The sequence below is a fragment of the Gekko japonicus genome, unplaced genomic scaffold (assembly GCF_001447785.1).
Source record: "Gekko japonicus isolate JY-2015 unplaced genomic scaffold, Gekko_japonicus_V1.1 scaffold1896, whole genome shotgun sequence".
Classification (NCBI taxonomy): Eukaryota; Metazoa; Chordata; class Lepidosauria; order Squamata; family Gekkonidae; genus Gekko; species Gekko japonicus.
Window position 1 is genome coordinate 177,078 of NW_015174324.1, and position 18,105 is coordinate 195,182.

An 18,105-nucleotide genomic window follows, 5' to 3' on the forward strand; every position below is an offset into this window, starting at 1 on the left:
TGTCGAGACAGTGTGTGACTGCAATAAAAAAGGCCAATGCTATGCTGGGGATCATTAGGAAGGGTATTGAAAACAGATCAGCCAATATCATAATGCCCCTATATAAATCAATGGTGCGACCTCATTTGGAATACTGTGTGCAGTCCTGGTCACCACACCTTAAAAAGGATATTATAGCTTTGGAAAAAGTGCAGAAAAGGGCAACTCAAATGATAAAAGGGTTGGAACACTTTCCCTATGAGGAAAGGTTAAAGCGCTTAGGGCTCTTTAGCTTGGAGAAAAGACGACTGAGGGGTGACATGATCGAGGTTTATAAGATTATGCATGGGAAAGAGCAGGTAAAGAAAGAGGTACTTTTCTCCCTTTCTCACAATACAAGAACTCGTGGGCACTCCATGAAACTGCAGAGCGGTCGGGTTAGAACGGATAAAAGGAAGTACTTCTTCACCCAAAGAGTGATTAACAGATGAAATTCACTGCCACAGGAAGTGGTGGCGGCTACAAGCATGGACGGCTTCAAAAGGGAATTAGATAAGCATATGGAGCAGAGGTCCATCAGTGGCTATTAGCCACAAGGTATAGATAGGGGCTCTGGGGCAAGTGATGCTCTGTCTTTTTGGTGCTTGGGGGGGGGTCAACAGTGGGAGGGCTTCTAATGTCCTGGCCCCACTGGTGGACCTCCTGATGGCACCTGGTATTTCTGGCCACTGTGTGACACAGAGTGTTGGACTGGATAGGCCTTTGGCCTGATCCAACATTGGCGTCTCTTATGTTCTTATGTTCCATCTGAATTGAGATTTTAATTCTGCTATGATATTCCCAAACTGAAAATCATATTCACAGTACTCAGAAAACCAGCTTCAGAAATACATGCAAAGTGCCAAGAAAGCTGCACTTAAAAGGTCTACCCATTGGGAACAATATATAGAATAGAAAAATGTAGACCAATATGTAGATTAGAAAAAAGAAAGCTCTTGGTTTTGCCATCAGAGAATGAACATATGTTAGGAGGAGATTAGGAATTAAAGCCAACGAACTAATAGAAGGGGAGGGTTAGGATTTTTTTCTAATGCTGCAGTTCCATAAAAAGATGAATGTTATATTTTAAAAGCACAAGACCTTGGGTTCAAAATCCTCAAACGTAATTTCTAATTCTCTAATTAATCCCTGAAACAGCAATGCATTAAAAAAATCAAATCTCCATATATGCAGTGAGCTTAACAATAGATTCCTTTTCCATAATTAATAAATAAATAAATAAATTATTTTAAATTCTTTGGGTCCTCTGGAAATAAAGTCTGCATCACTTTATGCCCTGCCATCACTTTAGATCCTCAAGCTATTTTTTGAACATATTTTAAGCTTTTTGCCCCAAATCTTCACACATTTTACTCTATCCAATAAAATGAAATTTTAAAGCCCAGTTTCAGAATTATGGTGCTGGAGAAGACTCGAGAGTCCCTTGGACTGCAAGGAGATCAAATCAGTCAATCCTAAAAGAAATCAACCCTGAGCACTCACTGGAGAAGACCCTCACGCTGGGAATGATTGAAGGTAAAAGAAGAAGGGGACGGCAAAGGATGAGATGGTTAGACAGTGTTGTCGATGCAACGAACATGAAGTTGAGCAAACTCCGGAGGACGACGGAAGACAGGAGGGCCTGTTGTGATGTGGTCCATGGGGTCGTGAAGAGTTGGACTCGACTGTGCAACTGAACAACAACAACAACAACATCAGAATATCTATTATCTTTACATGCACTTCTTAGGTAGTGTGATATTAGGCTCCCGAGAACCTGATAAGATGCCAAAGGTTTGCAAGCCTCACCAAGATGTCAGTCAGGTCCCCTGAAAATAAAGACTTAAGCCTTATATAGAAAAAAATATATTTTAAACTGCAAATCAAATGTATATGCCACTCTGCTCCTCAGTAAAGTACTGTTACCAAGATGAGGCTTTAATATTCACTCTGCCTATTGAAAGGCCCCTATTTCTCCATCACAGCCAGTACTTTGTAGGCTTACTGACAGCCCAGCAGCCTCCCGTTGATGATGGTGGGGGACTGCAAAAGACTGTGTCGTAGTCTTTCCATCCCTTCAGACAGCCACACACCTTCTAGCTTCTGCCTAGGCTATCTGTGCTCTTTCTCCTTCCTTCTCTTTAATGGAGAATCCTCCTTGCCTTCAGCCTTCCACTCATTCATCTCTTGAAAGGCCTGGGCTGGTAGGTTTCTTCACTTCTTTCTCAAGATCCTGTCCTTCCAACCACCTTTCCAGCTGCTTCTATGCTGCCTCTCCCCTCTGCTCCTTATATACTCTCCCAGGAGGGTTCTATCCAATCAACAGCTGACAATTTGTCACACCTTGTTCTGACTGGTTCTGAAATACTGGGCATTAGGAGCCCCCTCAAAGTATCCCTCCTAACAAAAATGTTCTGAATTTAAACATTCTTCTTCTGTGAACTTTTAACCTCCCCTTAGCAATAGTCCCTTGCTTCACCAACTTAAAATACATTGTAACATTTTGAAATCCTCCTTCATACCTTCAAACCTTCATACAAGAACAGAGATAACAACCTATTCTGAAATTGCAAACAACATTTGTTCTCCTTGTTAGAGAACTCCTTTCTCCACAAATCCCACCACACCAAAACATCTCAGCACTTTCAAGTATTCACAGGATGTACAGAATTTTAAAACTGAAATCTATACGGATCTCTGTAGTTTCCAAGTAATGTTTTGCTTGTATAAACCGCCAGAGTCTGCAAGCACCAAAGAAGTTATTTAAGTGTTCCATGGTTTCCTAGCAACTAGAATCTGCTGATGTCCTCTCATCACAAGGCAGCAATTTGTATAAAATCTCTTGTGTGTCAGGGCAGTCATGTATCAAGGAAAGCAGTGCTGTGTAGCAAAGAATTTCCATCTACAAATAACATCATGAAAGTATTTTTAAGTAAATGTAAAATTGAGTTTAGAAGTCTAAAATCATTATTTTAATAAATAACGCAGCACTTTGATATTTGTGAATGCTATGAGATACTGAACAAAATGCAACATTCAGATATTTGTTAAAATACTCTAAAAGGCAGCTCCCACAGAACACTAATTTCATTATTAAATCCACATACTGAAAAATTTCTATTTAAAAGCAATAAAATTATAGGTAAGACCTTAGGGATGGTTTTGTAACATTTTTCCTTGTAGAGTGTAAGGAAAAAGACTATGAAGTAAATGATGAATGCTGTTGTGGGATAACACACCAGACTACTAAATCCTGGAATTCTTTTTTCAATCCCCAAACTACATTTTCAGTGATTTTTTGTTTGTTTTTAAACTACTTCACACTACTGAAATAACAGTAAACACAGTAATACCAGTAAACACGGTGTAACAATGCTATTTTTTCAATAAACTGAACACAAAGGATAGTAAGTGTTCTTTGTCCTTCAGAATGCTAAAACGGAGCCGATGTTAATATTCACACAAAAACTGTTGCAAGTTTCAGTGTACAATGGAAAAGGGAGATTCTCATTTCTTTAGAAACTTGGAAGTTTTTACATTCCCTTCAACTGAGATATTTCATCATTAACATTATTCTTGAATAATTATATTCATTAACATTATTCTCCCCCCTCATGGATCACTGCCTTGTCGTGGCGAGGGAGCTTGCGCGGTTCGATGAAGCTGTGGGCTATGCCGTGGAGGGCCACTTAAGACCGACGGGCCACAGCAGAGAACTCAAACCAAGCGTGATCCCCTGGAGAAGGAAATGGCAACCCACTCCAGTATTTTTGCCAAGAATACCTCATGGACAGTATCAAAAGGCTAAAAGATATGACGCCGGAAGATGAGCCCCTCAGGTCGGAAGGTGTCCAATATGCTACTGAGGAAGATCAGAGGGCAAGTACAAGTAACCCCAGAAAGAGTGAAGCGGCTGGGCCAAAGCCGAAAGGACGCTCAGTTGTGGATGTGTCTGATGGTGAATGGAAAGTCCGATGCTGCAAAGAACAATACTGCATAGGAACCTGGAATGTAAGATCTATGAATCAAGAAAGAAGGAAAGCAAAAGGCAAAGGCGAAAAGGAAAGGAAAGATTTACCCAACTGAATGCAGATTTCCAGAGAACAGCAAGGAGAGGTAAGGAGGCCTTCCTGAATGAACAATGCAAAGTAATACAGGAAAACAATAGAATGGGAAGGACTAGAGATCTCTTCAAGAAAATTGGAGAAATCAAGGGAGCGTTCCATGCAAAGATGGCCATGATAAAGGACAAAAACGGTAGGGACCTAACAGAAGCAGAAGAGATTAGGAAAAGATGGCAAGAATACACAGAAGAACTATACAAGAAAGACCACGATGTCCTTGACAACCACGACGGTATAATCACTGACCTCAAGCCAGACATCCTGCAATGTGAATTTAAATGGGCCTTAGAAAGCATTACTAACAACAAAGCTAGTGGAGGTGATGGTATTCCAGCTGAGCTATTCAAAGTCTTAAAAGATGATGCTGTTAAAGTGCTGCACTCAATTTGCCAGCAAATTTGGAAAACGCAACAGTGGCCACAGGATTGGCAAAGGTCAGTATACATTCCAATCCCAAAGAAGGGCAATGTCAAGGAATGTTCAAACTATCACACAATTGCACTCATATCACACGCTAGCAAGGTCATGCTCAAGATCCTACAAGCTAGGCTTCAAGAGTACGTGGATAGAGAACTGCCAGAAGTACAAGCTGGGTTTTGAAGAGGTAGAGGAACTAGAGATCAAATTGCCAACATTTGCTGGATTATGGAGAAAGCAAGAGAGTACCAGAAAAACATCTACTTCTGCTTCACTGACTATGCTAAAGCCTTTGGCTGTGTGGATCACAACAAACTATGGCAGGGCCTTAAAGAGATGGGCGGACCAGACCACCTCACATGTCTCTTGAGAAACCTCTATAAGGGCCAAGAAGCAACAGTTAGAACCGGATATGGAACAACTGATTGGTTTAGCATAGGAAAAGGAGTACGACAAGGATGTATATTGTCACCTTGCTTATGTAATATATATATGCAGAGTACACCATGCGAAATGCTGGCCTGGATGAATCACAAGTGGGAATTAAGATTGCTGGGGAAAAGATCAACAACCTCAGATATGCAGACGATTAGGCTGAAAGTCTGTGACTGGCCCGAAATCACCCACTCAACTTCCACAGCAAGAACCTGGATCTTGCAGACCCTGCTCTGAAGTGCTAACTGCTATGCCTAGGGTAGCCAACCTCCAAGTGGAGCCTGAAGATCACCGGGTATCACAACTCCAGACAACAGATCTCTCTCCCCCTGGAGAAAATGACTGCTTTGGAGGGTGGAGAGTGGCATTCTATTCAGCTGAGGCCTGTCCCCTCCCCAAACTCTGGCTTTCGTAGACACCACCACAAAATATCCAGGAATTTCCCATCCTGGCCACCAATGAGTTCCCCACAAAGGCCTGGAATGGGCCTCCTTCCTTTGCCTTTTTACTGGCAGAACCTAGCTTGGTTACCTAGCAATAGCCCCTGAGGGAAAAGTTAGCCGCACAGAAGCCAAACAGGAGAAGTGTCTTTGTCAGGAGAGACAGCCGTTTTGGCAGTTTATTCTGTCAGGGAAGTGGCCAGGCTGGCAATGGGCGGGGGAGAGGAGCAGACCAAGCACCCAGCCAATGGAACACAAGTACTCTTGAGTGGTGGTTGATGGGCCAATAGCTGATGGCGCGCACAGCACAGCCACTGGAAAGTGCCAACACGTAGAGCCAGTTTGGTGTAGTGGTTACGTGCACGGACTCTAATCTGGGTGAACCAGGTTTGATTCCCCCCCCTCACTTGCACCTGCTGGATGACCTTGGGCAAGCCATAGTTTTGGCACAGCTGTTCTTGAAAAATAGCAGTTTCTGTCAGAGCTCTCTCAGCCCCACCTACCTCACAGGATGTCTGTTGTGGGTAGGGGAAGGGAAAGAAGTTTGTAAGCTGCTCTGAGACTCTTTTGGGTAGTGAAGGGCAGGATATAAATCCAATCTCTTCTTCTTCTCCTTCTTTTATATATATATAGGATACTTGCTATCATCCCAAGACCCTAGCCACTGTGGAGCAAAGGGCAGCTGTGGGCACTAACTGCCATTCTGAGAATATTTTAAACACAAGACTCAAGTCCTTATATTTACACAGGTATAAACATGAAAGCACTATTCCAGCTATACAACAAGCAGTGAATGTGTTCCTGCTTTCCCATGTTCTCACCAAGGGGTGTGAAGGAACCATAACCCCTAAATTTCCAGGGGTGTGAAGGAACAATAACCCCTAAATCTCCCTACATGTACACTTAACTAGAGTCTTTTCTTCGAATTTTCCACCATCAGTTAAGGAGTAACAGCAGTGTCAGATTAACAGGACAAATTTTAAAATCATCATTAATATTTCTATCCAATGTCCCTTCCTAAAGTTAAACTTCCTATAAAGTGTATTAGAATAAAAGGAAGGTAATTGTTACTTAGAAGTATATGACAGTTCACAAAAAGTTATTGGAAAATACTAAAGCCACCTCTTACATTGTACAGCTAGGCTCAGTAGCACGTAATGAGGTTAAGGAGTTTATTCTTCTGAATATTTGAAATACTTTTCAGTTTTGTAAGCCATGAACCTATACCCTAACTGTGATCAGCTCTTGCAGGTTGGGCACAAGCTTGCCATTTATAAACTGAAAATAAAATACCATAAAAGCATATCACAAATTAGAAGACTTACTGCCAGGGCTCTTGACAGCTTCGTTCTGTAATTGTTCAGGACAATGGTAATGATATCTTGATGAGGTACATAAGCATAGCCACCATGGAAGTAAACTCTTCTTACACGAACTAAATCCACAGAATCACAAAAAGGAACCTGAATTTAAAAAGAAGAGGTTGATTTAAACTATAAAGAATGCTAAATTATACTATACCCAAGTAAACAGAAGTCCAATAAAGCAACATTAAAATCATTTTAGAGAGACCTGATGGAGGAACCAGTTTTTAACTTAAGGAAATTAACATGAAATTTTCATCATTTTATGAATTAAAGCAATTGTTTAGACTATCAGAATTCTTTAGATACCATTTAAATTTGTGGATTCTAGTATAAAGAAAATGGGTCAGATGCTATAGGATCATTAACAGATTAAGTTGACAGAATCTGTTTTTGAAGTCCCCTCTTTCTGCTGCAACCCTCTTGAGCTTTGACCTCCAAAAACCATTTTTGAAAGTTGGGGGAACCTTAAGAACAGGAGAGGGATACAGGAGAGGGGAGTGTATTAGATGGAGAAGTGAGAAGAAATCACATCCCTGTACAAATTGTAGAAAAGCTTGCTCAAGGAGAGGGGAATACTTCCGCCAGTTCTCCCTTCTAGTTGCAACCCATCCCATGCCAAACTATTGTTCCCAAGAGTCATCAAGCCCTCAAGAATGACTTTGGGTGGGGAAGTACAGTGGGAAGAGGGAAGTGGCAGAAATCCTTCCCATGAACCTGTTCTGCTGACTGTTCTATAGATCCAACCCATGTACCTAATAAACATGGGACTTAACAAGGGCATTTAGAACTCCAGCATCACAAGGAACTGAAGTACCACCTTCGGTTCACGCACAAGGAACATGGCTGAAGCAAAAACTGTTTTGTGGGGAAATCTGTTTACATATCAAGCCCTCCCCAAGTTCAAAGCTATGAGGTCTATCTTCTGCTACAGAACATTGTTGAACTTCCTCACTAATTATTAACCTAGTACTGGTAAGATTGAGGGACAGGGTGGGGAGGAGGTGAAAGACATTATTTTCCCTAAGAATAACTATTTTTCCAAACAAGCTACTTTCATATAAGCTTTTTTTTTTTTAAGACATGAATAATCTGTTTTCACCTAGTGTTTTATCTGCATATAGATTAGCAGTTTTAACTTATTATATTTTGTGCACTTTTACCCTGACTTTTCTCTAGGCGAAGTACATGGTTTGCCCCTCCTCCATTTTATGCTGACAACAACCATGTGAGGTAGGTCAGTCTGAAAGAAAAAATAACTGACTCAAGGGCATCCAGTTAAGTTTCATGGCAAGCAGGGATTTGAACCCAGGCCTCCCTGGTCCTATCCAACATGCTAACAATTGCACCACAGTGGCTCTCTCAATCACCATTTCCCTCACAATTTTACGCAAGAACTCCAGTTAAAATGGACTACAATATGAAACAGCAGCACTTAATCTCCCAAAATGAAATCTGAAGTTATGACAAACAGTACAACATTGTCCACTTACACTACAGTCACCTTTAGTGTACATTTACCTGCTCACTCACCTTATAGAATACCATTTCTTCTACTTTAGTAATATTTAAGCCAGAAGTCGAATTTACTAACTTGTCTGCAATGTTGGTCTTTTCAGTTACATCAATCTGAAATAAAAGCATTTGTATTTTTGCATTACTGAAAATGTTTTCTGTGGTAAAGCTAAGACTTTTCAGGTAACTATACAAAAATAAGCAAGACATTAACTCTGGCAGATGACAGTCAAGCTATCAAAGAAAAATTAGCAAGATAATTTTTAAAAAAAAGTTAGGACACTGAGCTGCAGACCGGAAGGTCTGTAGTTCGGCAGTTTGAGACCTTAGAGCCACGTGATGGAGTGAGCTCCTGTCTCTGGCCCCAGCTCCTGCCAACCTAGCAGTTCGAAAGCAAGAAATTACAAGTAGATAACAGCGTTCCATGCACCTCGACATTTAATCATGCCGGTAACATGACCACTGAGAAGTCTGCGGACAGCGCTGGCTCTTCGGCTTGGAAACAGAGAGTTGGATTCGACTAGCTTTTGAGCAAAGGAAACCTTTACCTTTTTACAAATGAAAGGAGTGTCCAAAATGGAAACATTATTAGAAGTGATGCTTTCTTTTCACTGACCAGCTGATCTCAGATTCTTGGGCAATCAAGCTGAACCCACCTTCCCCATGGACACTAGCTGAATGCAAGATAAACATTTTAAAAGAGATTTAGGCTTAGGGTAAGCAAGTTGGGAGTAACAGAACTGAACTGAGAAAAGAGTCCAATATCTTTGGCGAGGTTATTCCCACAGCTTTTCCCTCAAGCTTTTAGAATGAACAGCCAAAAAGATTGTTAAGGGTTGAATTGTGATAACAGTTCATGTATAGATATAAGCAGCAGTGTTTGCCACAGGAATTAACATTTTTAAGTATAACAACAAAGAAATGAGTATTTTCCATATTTCCTGTATATTTTCCACAATAGTTGACTAAGAGGGGGAAAAATTCAAATTAATTTTCAAGTAATCTAGCTGCTAAAATCATGGTTCTTTCACTGCTAATATTCCCTATACTCTAAAGAACATTATTCCATCACATTTTTCTGTTTTGTAGTAGTCTGATATGTAGGCATCTGATAAACTAATTTCAGACTAGAAAGGATAAAGCTTCACAAAATTGGCACACTACATGAAATAAACCCACTGATATTGAATTGTGCAAATAGATTAGTATTCCGCCTCCAACCAATGGATGCAAGGACTAGTTGAGAGAGGTGAAGGGACAGGCCTTTCACAGCAATAGCATAATAACCTGAGTTTTTCTCTGCTCCACAGAATACAGCAAAATGGACTGATTTTTCACATGTAGGCCAAAAACTTTCCCACAGCAACAGGATCAGACTGTCGGCATGTGCATAAGCAATGCCAACAAGATGACAGCTAGTCTAAAAGATTAAACTGATCTTAGTGACAGCTCAGAGTCATATGATGGACTGATTGCATCAGACTGCTGGATATCTCACAGTGACTCAGCATCTCCATTGTGATTGGTTCTGTGGACTATATAGCCTGAGCTGTGCTACCAGAGTGTGCCCTTGTGTGGTAACTGATTGCCTGGAGGAGCATTTTGTTGGATTGAACTTCGTATGCTCTACTGTGAAAGACTGTGTAAATATTGTATATAAATTGTAAATATCTCTGCACAAAACTGGTGTCCGCGGGACATCCTTATTCACACCACCGACACAGACATCTATGTTTTTCGTATATGATTGAATGAAGCCTGTATGCTATTCAGAAAATTTAACAGCAAGTTATTCAGGGGTGGTCTTATTTTTTTTAAACTTTTATTTTATTTTTCATAGAACAAAAGAACTTGACAGGTTACATAGATTTTCAGAGTTCTTCATTTCTCCAGCTTATTTATCCATGTATACACCCTTTTCCATCTATTGGTATGTAGCGTGTTATTTTCCCCCTGTAATTTTATGCTCAGATCGTCCATTTGTGTTAGTTCTAACAATTTTAAGCTTAGGTCTATTTTAGTGGGTACTTCCTCTAATTTCCAATACTATGCCAACAGGGGTGGTCTTAGTGATATTGGGGCCCTGGAGGGAAAAAAAACAGAAGGGAGCCCAAGAATCACTTCCACCATATCACCCTCCCCCCTGCTGGGGCCAAGGAAGGGGCTGCCTTCACCTTGTGCAAGGTGGGTAGGAGCCACCACTGCTGCCAGAAGCCAGGTGCTCGAGCCCCTAACGAGACAGGTGAACATGGCTGCAGAAGTCTGTTTTCCCCCCATCTTCAGGGGTGAGGCCATGGGCCACTGGGCTCCCCGTTGCCCAAGAATAACCATGAAGGTATTATTGGAGCTGAAAGATACCACAAGAAGGTTCTGGACATCACTACATTTATCGCCATACTACTAAAAAGAGTACATCAGGGGTCCCCAATGTGGTGCCTGTAAGCACCACAGCATCTGCCAACAACTTTCTTGGTGACCAACAAGTTTTGTTAGAAAGTGGCCAGGGCTAGGTGAGGCATTTGTCCAGCAACGCTTCTGACTGGTCACTAGAGATGTGATTCAACTAGCAGATTCGGGGGGTGGGGGGGAGCATTGCCTTGGCAACAGCTGCCACCACAGCACAAGGATGTTCACTGCGAGACTGAAGGTAAGCTGTTTGTATGCAAGAAAATATTTTTAAACAATATGTTCATTTTAAAAGGCATCCTGTTAAACAGAATTTCTGCCTGCAGGAGCCATTTCATTGTTGTGTCCACCATCCTGTCTCAGAACTCCAAAGGTGCCCACAGACTTTATTTTTTATTTTATTTATTTATACATTCAATTTATAGACCGCTCACCCCCTAAGGGCTCTGAGCGGTTTACATTTGTACAACTACTAATTACATTACCTTTACTAGGGCCACACACAATGAGGGAGAAGTGACAACCTATCAGGCACCCATGGCAGGGACTTAGTTGTTGTTTCTTTTTTGCGGAGGTTCTTCAATCCGGGCAACGACGTCTTTGGCGCAGATCTTCTCTTTTTTTTTTCCGGTCACAGCGACTCCTTTTGGACATGGGCCAACAGCGCCCGACAGCACGCTCCGCAGCCGGCCTCTGTCCCAATTGGCTCCGGCCTACCGCGTTGCCCCGCCGCCGTGCTTCGCTGGCCAATCTCCACTCAGGCCGCTCGACTCGACCACCACCGCCGCCATGTTTCGCCAACGCCGCTCAGCCGCCAACGCCATGCTCCGCCGCTCAGCTGCCGCCACCGCCATCACAAGGGAAGGAATGGTCCGTCCCCCCCCCGCTCTAAGAGCAGGTACCCATTCATCTACTTGCCCATGTGGGCTTTCGAATCGCTGGGTGAGCGGGAATATAGACCGGGAGCTCACCCCGGCCACGGTGGGACTCGAACAGCTGAAGCTGTTCAGTCAGATGGAATGCAGGCTTCATTTACTGCCTGCACCACCGCTCCCCTCAACTTTAAAAGTTTGGGAACCCCTGGATTACAGCTTTCTGGTTTTAGCATTACAATGACTATATTATGTTAAAATGACCACTGAGTCAGAATAACCACCTATGGCCATTTGGCACCATATCACAGTGGAGTAGGTATTTGGACTACCCAAGGTGAAAACTATCCACTGCTGCCTCAGAGTTTAAAAACAAATCACTAACTTTTAAAAAGCATATTGTATGCAGGTATAATGCAATATGCATAGTTCGGTTTTATTTAACATCTCCCCTTTCCCTTTTAGAATAATTATTTTGGGGAAAACAACAAATTATAAAGGGAAAAATATACATGAACAAAGCCCCAGTAAGAGATTTGTACTAGATTCTTCTCACCATTCCTAGACACTCAGGCAAACTATTCTGACTCATGAACATATTTCATTAAAAAAAAATTAAGCCTTTGAATTCTGGCCATACAAGCTGCATTACAATCTTGATCTAGTTTTGATGAGTTTCTTGTAAGTACTAAAAACTATATTGGAAGGGGCCATTAAGTTATCTGGTAATAATCAGCATCTGGCTCTAATGAAACTGTGGCGATTAACAAATTAAAACCTTTAATTAGCATTGTATGTACCCTCTCTCAAATTGCTTTTCATTACGTTTATGGAAGTGATAACTAGTTATTCTTCTATCACATTTATTACTTTGTTTTCACAAACTTGTGGAAACCAACACCAAACATACCATATGTACCAAAAACTACACACAAACAGGGAGTTCTTGAAGCAAACCGCAAAGCTGTTCTGTGGATAGGACAGGCAGAACTCTCTCAAAGAGACAAAAACAGATGATCAGAGAATCAGTTTCATGTAAGCGATATGGGTTTGCAAAGCAGATGCACTACCAACCTTGGGAGTCTTGTGCTTTTGTTCCCACAGAAAGCTTCTAAGCCATACATGAAAGACAAACTACTACTCCACAGAAAAGGAGAACAATCTTAGGACATAAAAGAAGAAGAGTTTGTTTTATACTCCGCCTTTCACTACTCAAAGGAGTCTTGGGGTGGCTTACAATCACTTTCCCTTCCTTTTCCCACAACAGACACCCTGTGATGTATGTGGGGCTGAGAGAGCTCTGAGAGAGCTGTGACTGACCCAAGGTCACCCAGCTGGCTTCATGTGAAGAAGTGGAGAATCAAACCTGGTTCTCCAGATTAGAGACTACTGCTCTTAACCACTACACCAAACTGGCTCTCAAAACATGTGTCCATCCAATAAAGACACCCAACCTTTTCCCAGTGCGCAAACAGCGAAACAGATTACTAACTCTCATGGAATATAGGACTAAGAGGCATTAATCCATATGCCAAAAAATCTAAAGATGGATCAGAGTTTCTTCACAATAACCTACAGTAGAGTATAGGGTATTCCAATCATGACAGCAGGAAAACAAGGCCACTCATCAAAAAGGTACGGATACCTACAAATATGATTTTAGCATACAAAGAAAAAGAAAAGCCCAAACAATGGCTTAGTAAGAACACTGAGGGATTCTTAGGCCCTGCTGGATTCATAGCTGAGGGATAAAGGCAAAAAGGGGGGAAATTAGCCTGCTCAAGTCCCTGAAACTTTATACAACCCTGAACAGGGAGATGGGGGAAGATTTCCAAGCTGTCCCCACTCAACCCCCCCCCCGCCCATGATTCCCTTCAGGCTCACAGCTTGTGTCGCCGGATATGGCAAACATGGCAATCCTTTTACCAACAGCCTTCTTTCACATCCTTCCTCAAAAAATTTGAGCTACAGAGTCGTTCCTTTCCAGGCCATGTTACTGAACTTGTAAAATGGCAGAATGCAGTGAAGTAGATGGTATCCTTTACCTCATGCAGCACATGAACACTGAATTAGTTTGTTTCACTTCCCATTTACCATTCCAACATGTTGATAAAGACAGGTACATTACTTTGAAATTAAATACTTGAAATTAAATACTCGAACAAGGGGGAATGACTTGCCCCAGGCTGGCTGTACAGGCGCAGAGCATGTTGCTGTGGTCCTGGAACAGCTTTAGGACAGGCTCTATTTGCGAGAGTGTCAACCAGTCATTTGAGCTGATGCCAAGCTCCTCTTCCTCATGCAGGATGGTCACAGAGATGACATCTGCACCATGCTCTTCTGCTCCACCAAACACGCAATCACGTGGTGGGCATGTCCTGGATGAGACTCCCCTCCCCCTGCCTCTCTCACAGGAAATGCGCAGCCTTGACGCTGCACAAGAAGTGGCCAGCCAGGTGCCAGCAGGTCTCCAGCAGGGCCTTAATCTCAAGGGTGGCTGCACCCCAAGTTCCCTTTGCAGTCACCGGCCCCAGAGCATTCCTCACCACCAAGTGCAGCCTGTGCGCCATGCAAATGGTGCTCTTCAAGCGCACACCCCTCACCACTGCCTGCATGTTGGCGTCAGGACTCAGGAGATGTGTCTGCCACCCAAACACTCCCTCATGCTACTCTGTATTGTGGCAATGTTTACTGCACTGTGGTCCACATCCACGCCCTGTACCCAAAGGTGTCTCAGAGCGGCTTACAAACTCCTTTCCCTTCCCCTCCCCACAACAGACACCCTGTGAGGTAGGTGGGGCTGAAAGAGCTCTGACACAAACTGCTCTTTTTCAAGGACAGCTGTGCCAGAGCTTGCGGCTGACCCAAGGTCACATCAGCAGGTGCAAGTGGAGGAGTGGGGAATCAAACCCGGTTCTCCCAGATTAGAGTCCGCACACTTAACCACTACACCAAACTGGCTCTCAGTCTTGTTCCCCCAGCACCTCTGTGTGAACTAAGGAGACTTAAAGACAACATTTTTAACAAGAGCAGGCCACAGCCAGATTGAACCAAATTTTTAAAGCAAACTCCACTTTGAGTGAACCAAAGTTCTTGACAGGGAGTGCCAGAGGGTGGCTTACTGATGACAGCAGGAACAAGCAGGGAGTTGGGTATCTCGGAAAGTGGAAGGGGAAGATGCATCATCACTAGTGCCACCACCAACACCCTCTAAGTCACTGTCCTCCCTTCCAAACACTGTTTTGTACCACTGCTTAGGCGGCAGCGCCAAAAGCTCTTGAGCAGCAGGTAAGAGCCCCGTGGAGGGAGCATATGAAGCAAGCACTGAGACCTCCAATGATTATGTTCTTTGGGCGTCCTCCAATGGGGGGGGCTTGTTCGTTGTCCACAACCACTCAGCACACGAGAAACTGAGGGCATCCACCCATGACCATGAGCTCAACCCCTTCTACCCCCTCTCATGGCATTGAACACCTTAGACCAAGCACCCCCCAGCAGCCCAGAAGTGTTGATCAAGTGAGTGTTGCCAGAAGCAGAAACGGGCAGGCAAGAAGAGAGGCAGGCAGAGAGATGAACCCAAAAGGAGAAGCAGCTGGGGGAGAGCTGGGTAGTAAAGTCACCCACTCCCTGAGACTGGAACCATTCCCCCAAGGCAGGGTGTGCGTAGGAAAGGAAAGCAGGCAGGCAGACCCCAAAAGGAGAAGCAGCTCAGTGGGGAGGGGGGTGGAAGTCATTTTGGAGAGCTGGGCAGTAAAGTTACCCTGTTCCCCAAGACTGGAATGATTCCCCCAAGGCAGGGTGTATATAGGAAAGGAAAGCAGGCAGGCAGGCAGGCCAACCTCCAAAGGATAAGCAGCTCAGGGTCTGGGGGGTGGGGGTGGAAATCAGTGTGGACAGCTGGGCAGTAAAGTCACCCATCTCCCCAGGACTGGAACGATCCCCCCAAGGCGCGTGTAGGAAACCCAGCAGATAGGCAGAGAGAGATAGGCGGGTGGCTGAAAAAAATGATAGAGAAGCCCCCCCCCCCCGCAAAAAAGGAGAAATTCCTCAAGGCTTAACTGCAACCCAAAGCTGGGGAGGGGGGGGGGAGAGAAAGCAATGTAATCTCCTCTTTGGGTTGTGGGAACGAATACATCTTGCCTTGTTAAGGGAGTGGGAACAATGGGTTGTATCCAGACTCAATTGGCAATTTTGACTTGATTCCTCCCTCCCATTGCAGATGTTTTTCATGTCATTCTGTGCCAGACAGGCCTCAACCAGAATTTTCCACTGTGAACGCTGATAAACTTTCTCGGCCCTGTGGCCCAAATTACCTTGGAGTGCAAAGCATAAAATCCAAGCAGAGACTTAGCTATCTGAGTGTGTGTCAAGGTCTGGATGTCTCCCTGAGAACCAAGGCCTGCTGATAGGGACTGGACTCCTTAGAGGAACAAAGTAGAGTGAACATGATATTGCTATGTTATTAAAAGGTGTTTTTTTATCCCACAAAAGGAGAAATACAGAGTGATGTGAAGGAGCATGAACTTGCTTGCCAGCATCCTCAAGCGTGCTTGTCACTTCTTTTAGTGCTGAAGTGCAGGCTGTGGAAGGTCGGTAGTTCAGCAGTTCAAGACCTGGGTGCCGCATAGCTCCCGTCTCTAGTTCCAGCTCCTGCCAACCTAGCAGTTCGAAAGCAAGAAATTGCAAGTCGTTAAATAGGTACCACTTCGGTGCGAAGGTAACAGCGTTCCGTGCGCCTTGGTGTTTAGTTATGCCGGCCACATGACCACGGAAACGTCTTCAGACAGCGCTGGCTCTTCGGCTTTGAAACGGAGATGAGCACCGCAACCCTAGAGTCGGATTCGACTGGCTTTTGAGCAAGGGAACCTTTACCTTTACCCCTATTTAAAAAATTTCCAAAAGTTGGCTGGAACTTAACTTTTTTTTTCTGTGAGAGAACATCTCTCCTTTCAGTAGACAACAGGTTTTCAGCAGGTCCAGTTAATTGGGCACAGCCTTAACCAGGGTGTCCTTAATACTGTTAAAAGAACAGTTCCTCCAGGTCCCCTGTCCCCTAGACACAGTATTTCACAAAGATCAGTGGGCTGCAGTGGGAGGGGAGAGGCAGAAAATTTCCCTTCTGCCACTGGAAAATTTAGTCTGGATGCAACCCAGTATGAGGATCAGATACTCTCTCTCCATACAAAATTGTTCCCCTTCTTCCCACTTGCATCAACCACAATTATGTCAGAATCGGGCTCTGCTGATTGTCATGTTAACTAATGTTTTCTTTTGTTTCTGTCTTTGTAGTTCGCTTTTGTTTTTCGACCATTTGGTCTCAACCCTTGCCAGCCCTCTCTGCCATAAAGATTCCGAGGGATGGGGGGGGAGTACGTGTGAATGCCATATAACTGTATGTGTGTGTGCGGGTGTCAGGTTAGCTTTGCTGAGAAGGAGCCCCAAGAGTCTCTCATCCTTGAAGAAACATTTGTTGCTAGATAATAATCTTTGTAGTGTGGGGTAATAGGCAGGGGGAGTGAAAGAGGGTGGGAGAGTGAATGCCTGCTGCATGACCATTGCATTATGGGACACTGATCTATTACCTATACAATGCCTAACCCTTGATCTATTCCTTAGTCTGAACAAGAGTTCTCTCTTGTGCACATCTAAATCTCTGTTTCTAATAAAGCTTTTATGAAAAGACTATTAGGCTGAGAGTGGATTGACTCAAGGGTCCATAATAATGTTGCGGGGCTCTATCTTAATTAGACTGATACTTGTGCTGGTGAGAGGCTAAAAGTGTGCATATGGGGGTGAGGAAGCATATTACCTCACGGCCCATACAGAGTTCCTTAACCATGAAGCATTGCTTCTTCATTTAAAAAAAGATCTGTGTTTTATACTTTACTGATAAAAGTAACATGAACATAGGCACAACTATTTATCCTGAAAGCTCACCATCTCAGAAAGGTTTGTAACTAAAATAACTACATTTCCTTCACAGTCAGCATTTGAGATAATAAAGTTGGATCTGCTAAAAGTTTATCAAATTGCACCCCCTGTGTTCACATGGGCCTTTTGATACTGCCTGTCACCATAAACACCTGCATTTATTCCCTGAGTGTTTCCTGAGCAATATCTACACTTTAAATAAACTCTGCATGTGGATTTTGTAATTTTTTTAAGTCAGAGCAGCATTTTAAATGCTTCCTCCCACAAACAAGCCTAGATGGAAATAAGCGGAAGCTTTTCTTCCACAGAAATAGCCAAAGCAGAATTTGTCTTACACATCTAATAAAAACGTCTGTACAGAACACCGGCATTAGTTCCAAGCCTGATTTGTGACAACCACTGACAAACTATAACCATCAGGACTTTATAAACCTCAAATCTAAACACAGCAGTTTACTCCCTTGTCTTGTTTTTCTCATTTGAAATTTGGAAACAGGATGATCAATAAATTAAAATTAGAGGAAAGTGAACACTGCAAAAGGAAAGGTATCAGCATTATCCCAACCCTGCACATTGAGAGACC

At 43.2% G+C, this 18,105-nt stretch overlaps 1 protein-coding gene across 1 annotated transcript in view; it reads right to left on the reverse strand.

Moving 5' to 3' along the window:
- The window catches only part of PRIM2 (primase, DNA, polypeptide 2 (58kDa)), a 110,193-nt gene that overhangs the window by 75,809 nt on the left and 16,279 nt on the right, over positions 1–18,105 (reverse strand). The window contains exons 5-6 of the mRNA XM_015424234.1: positions 8,332–8,427; positions 6,760–6,897 (exon numbers count right to left, since the gene is read on the reverse strand). Coding sequence (XP_015279720.1) covers positions 6,760–6,897; positions 8,332–8,427 — 234 coding nt within the window. The remainder of the gene's footprint in view (positions 1–6,759; positions 6,898–8,331; positions 8,428–18,105) is intronic.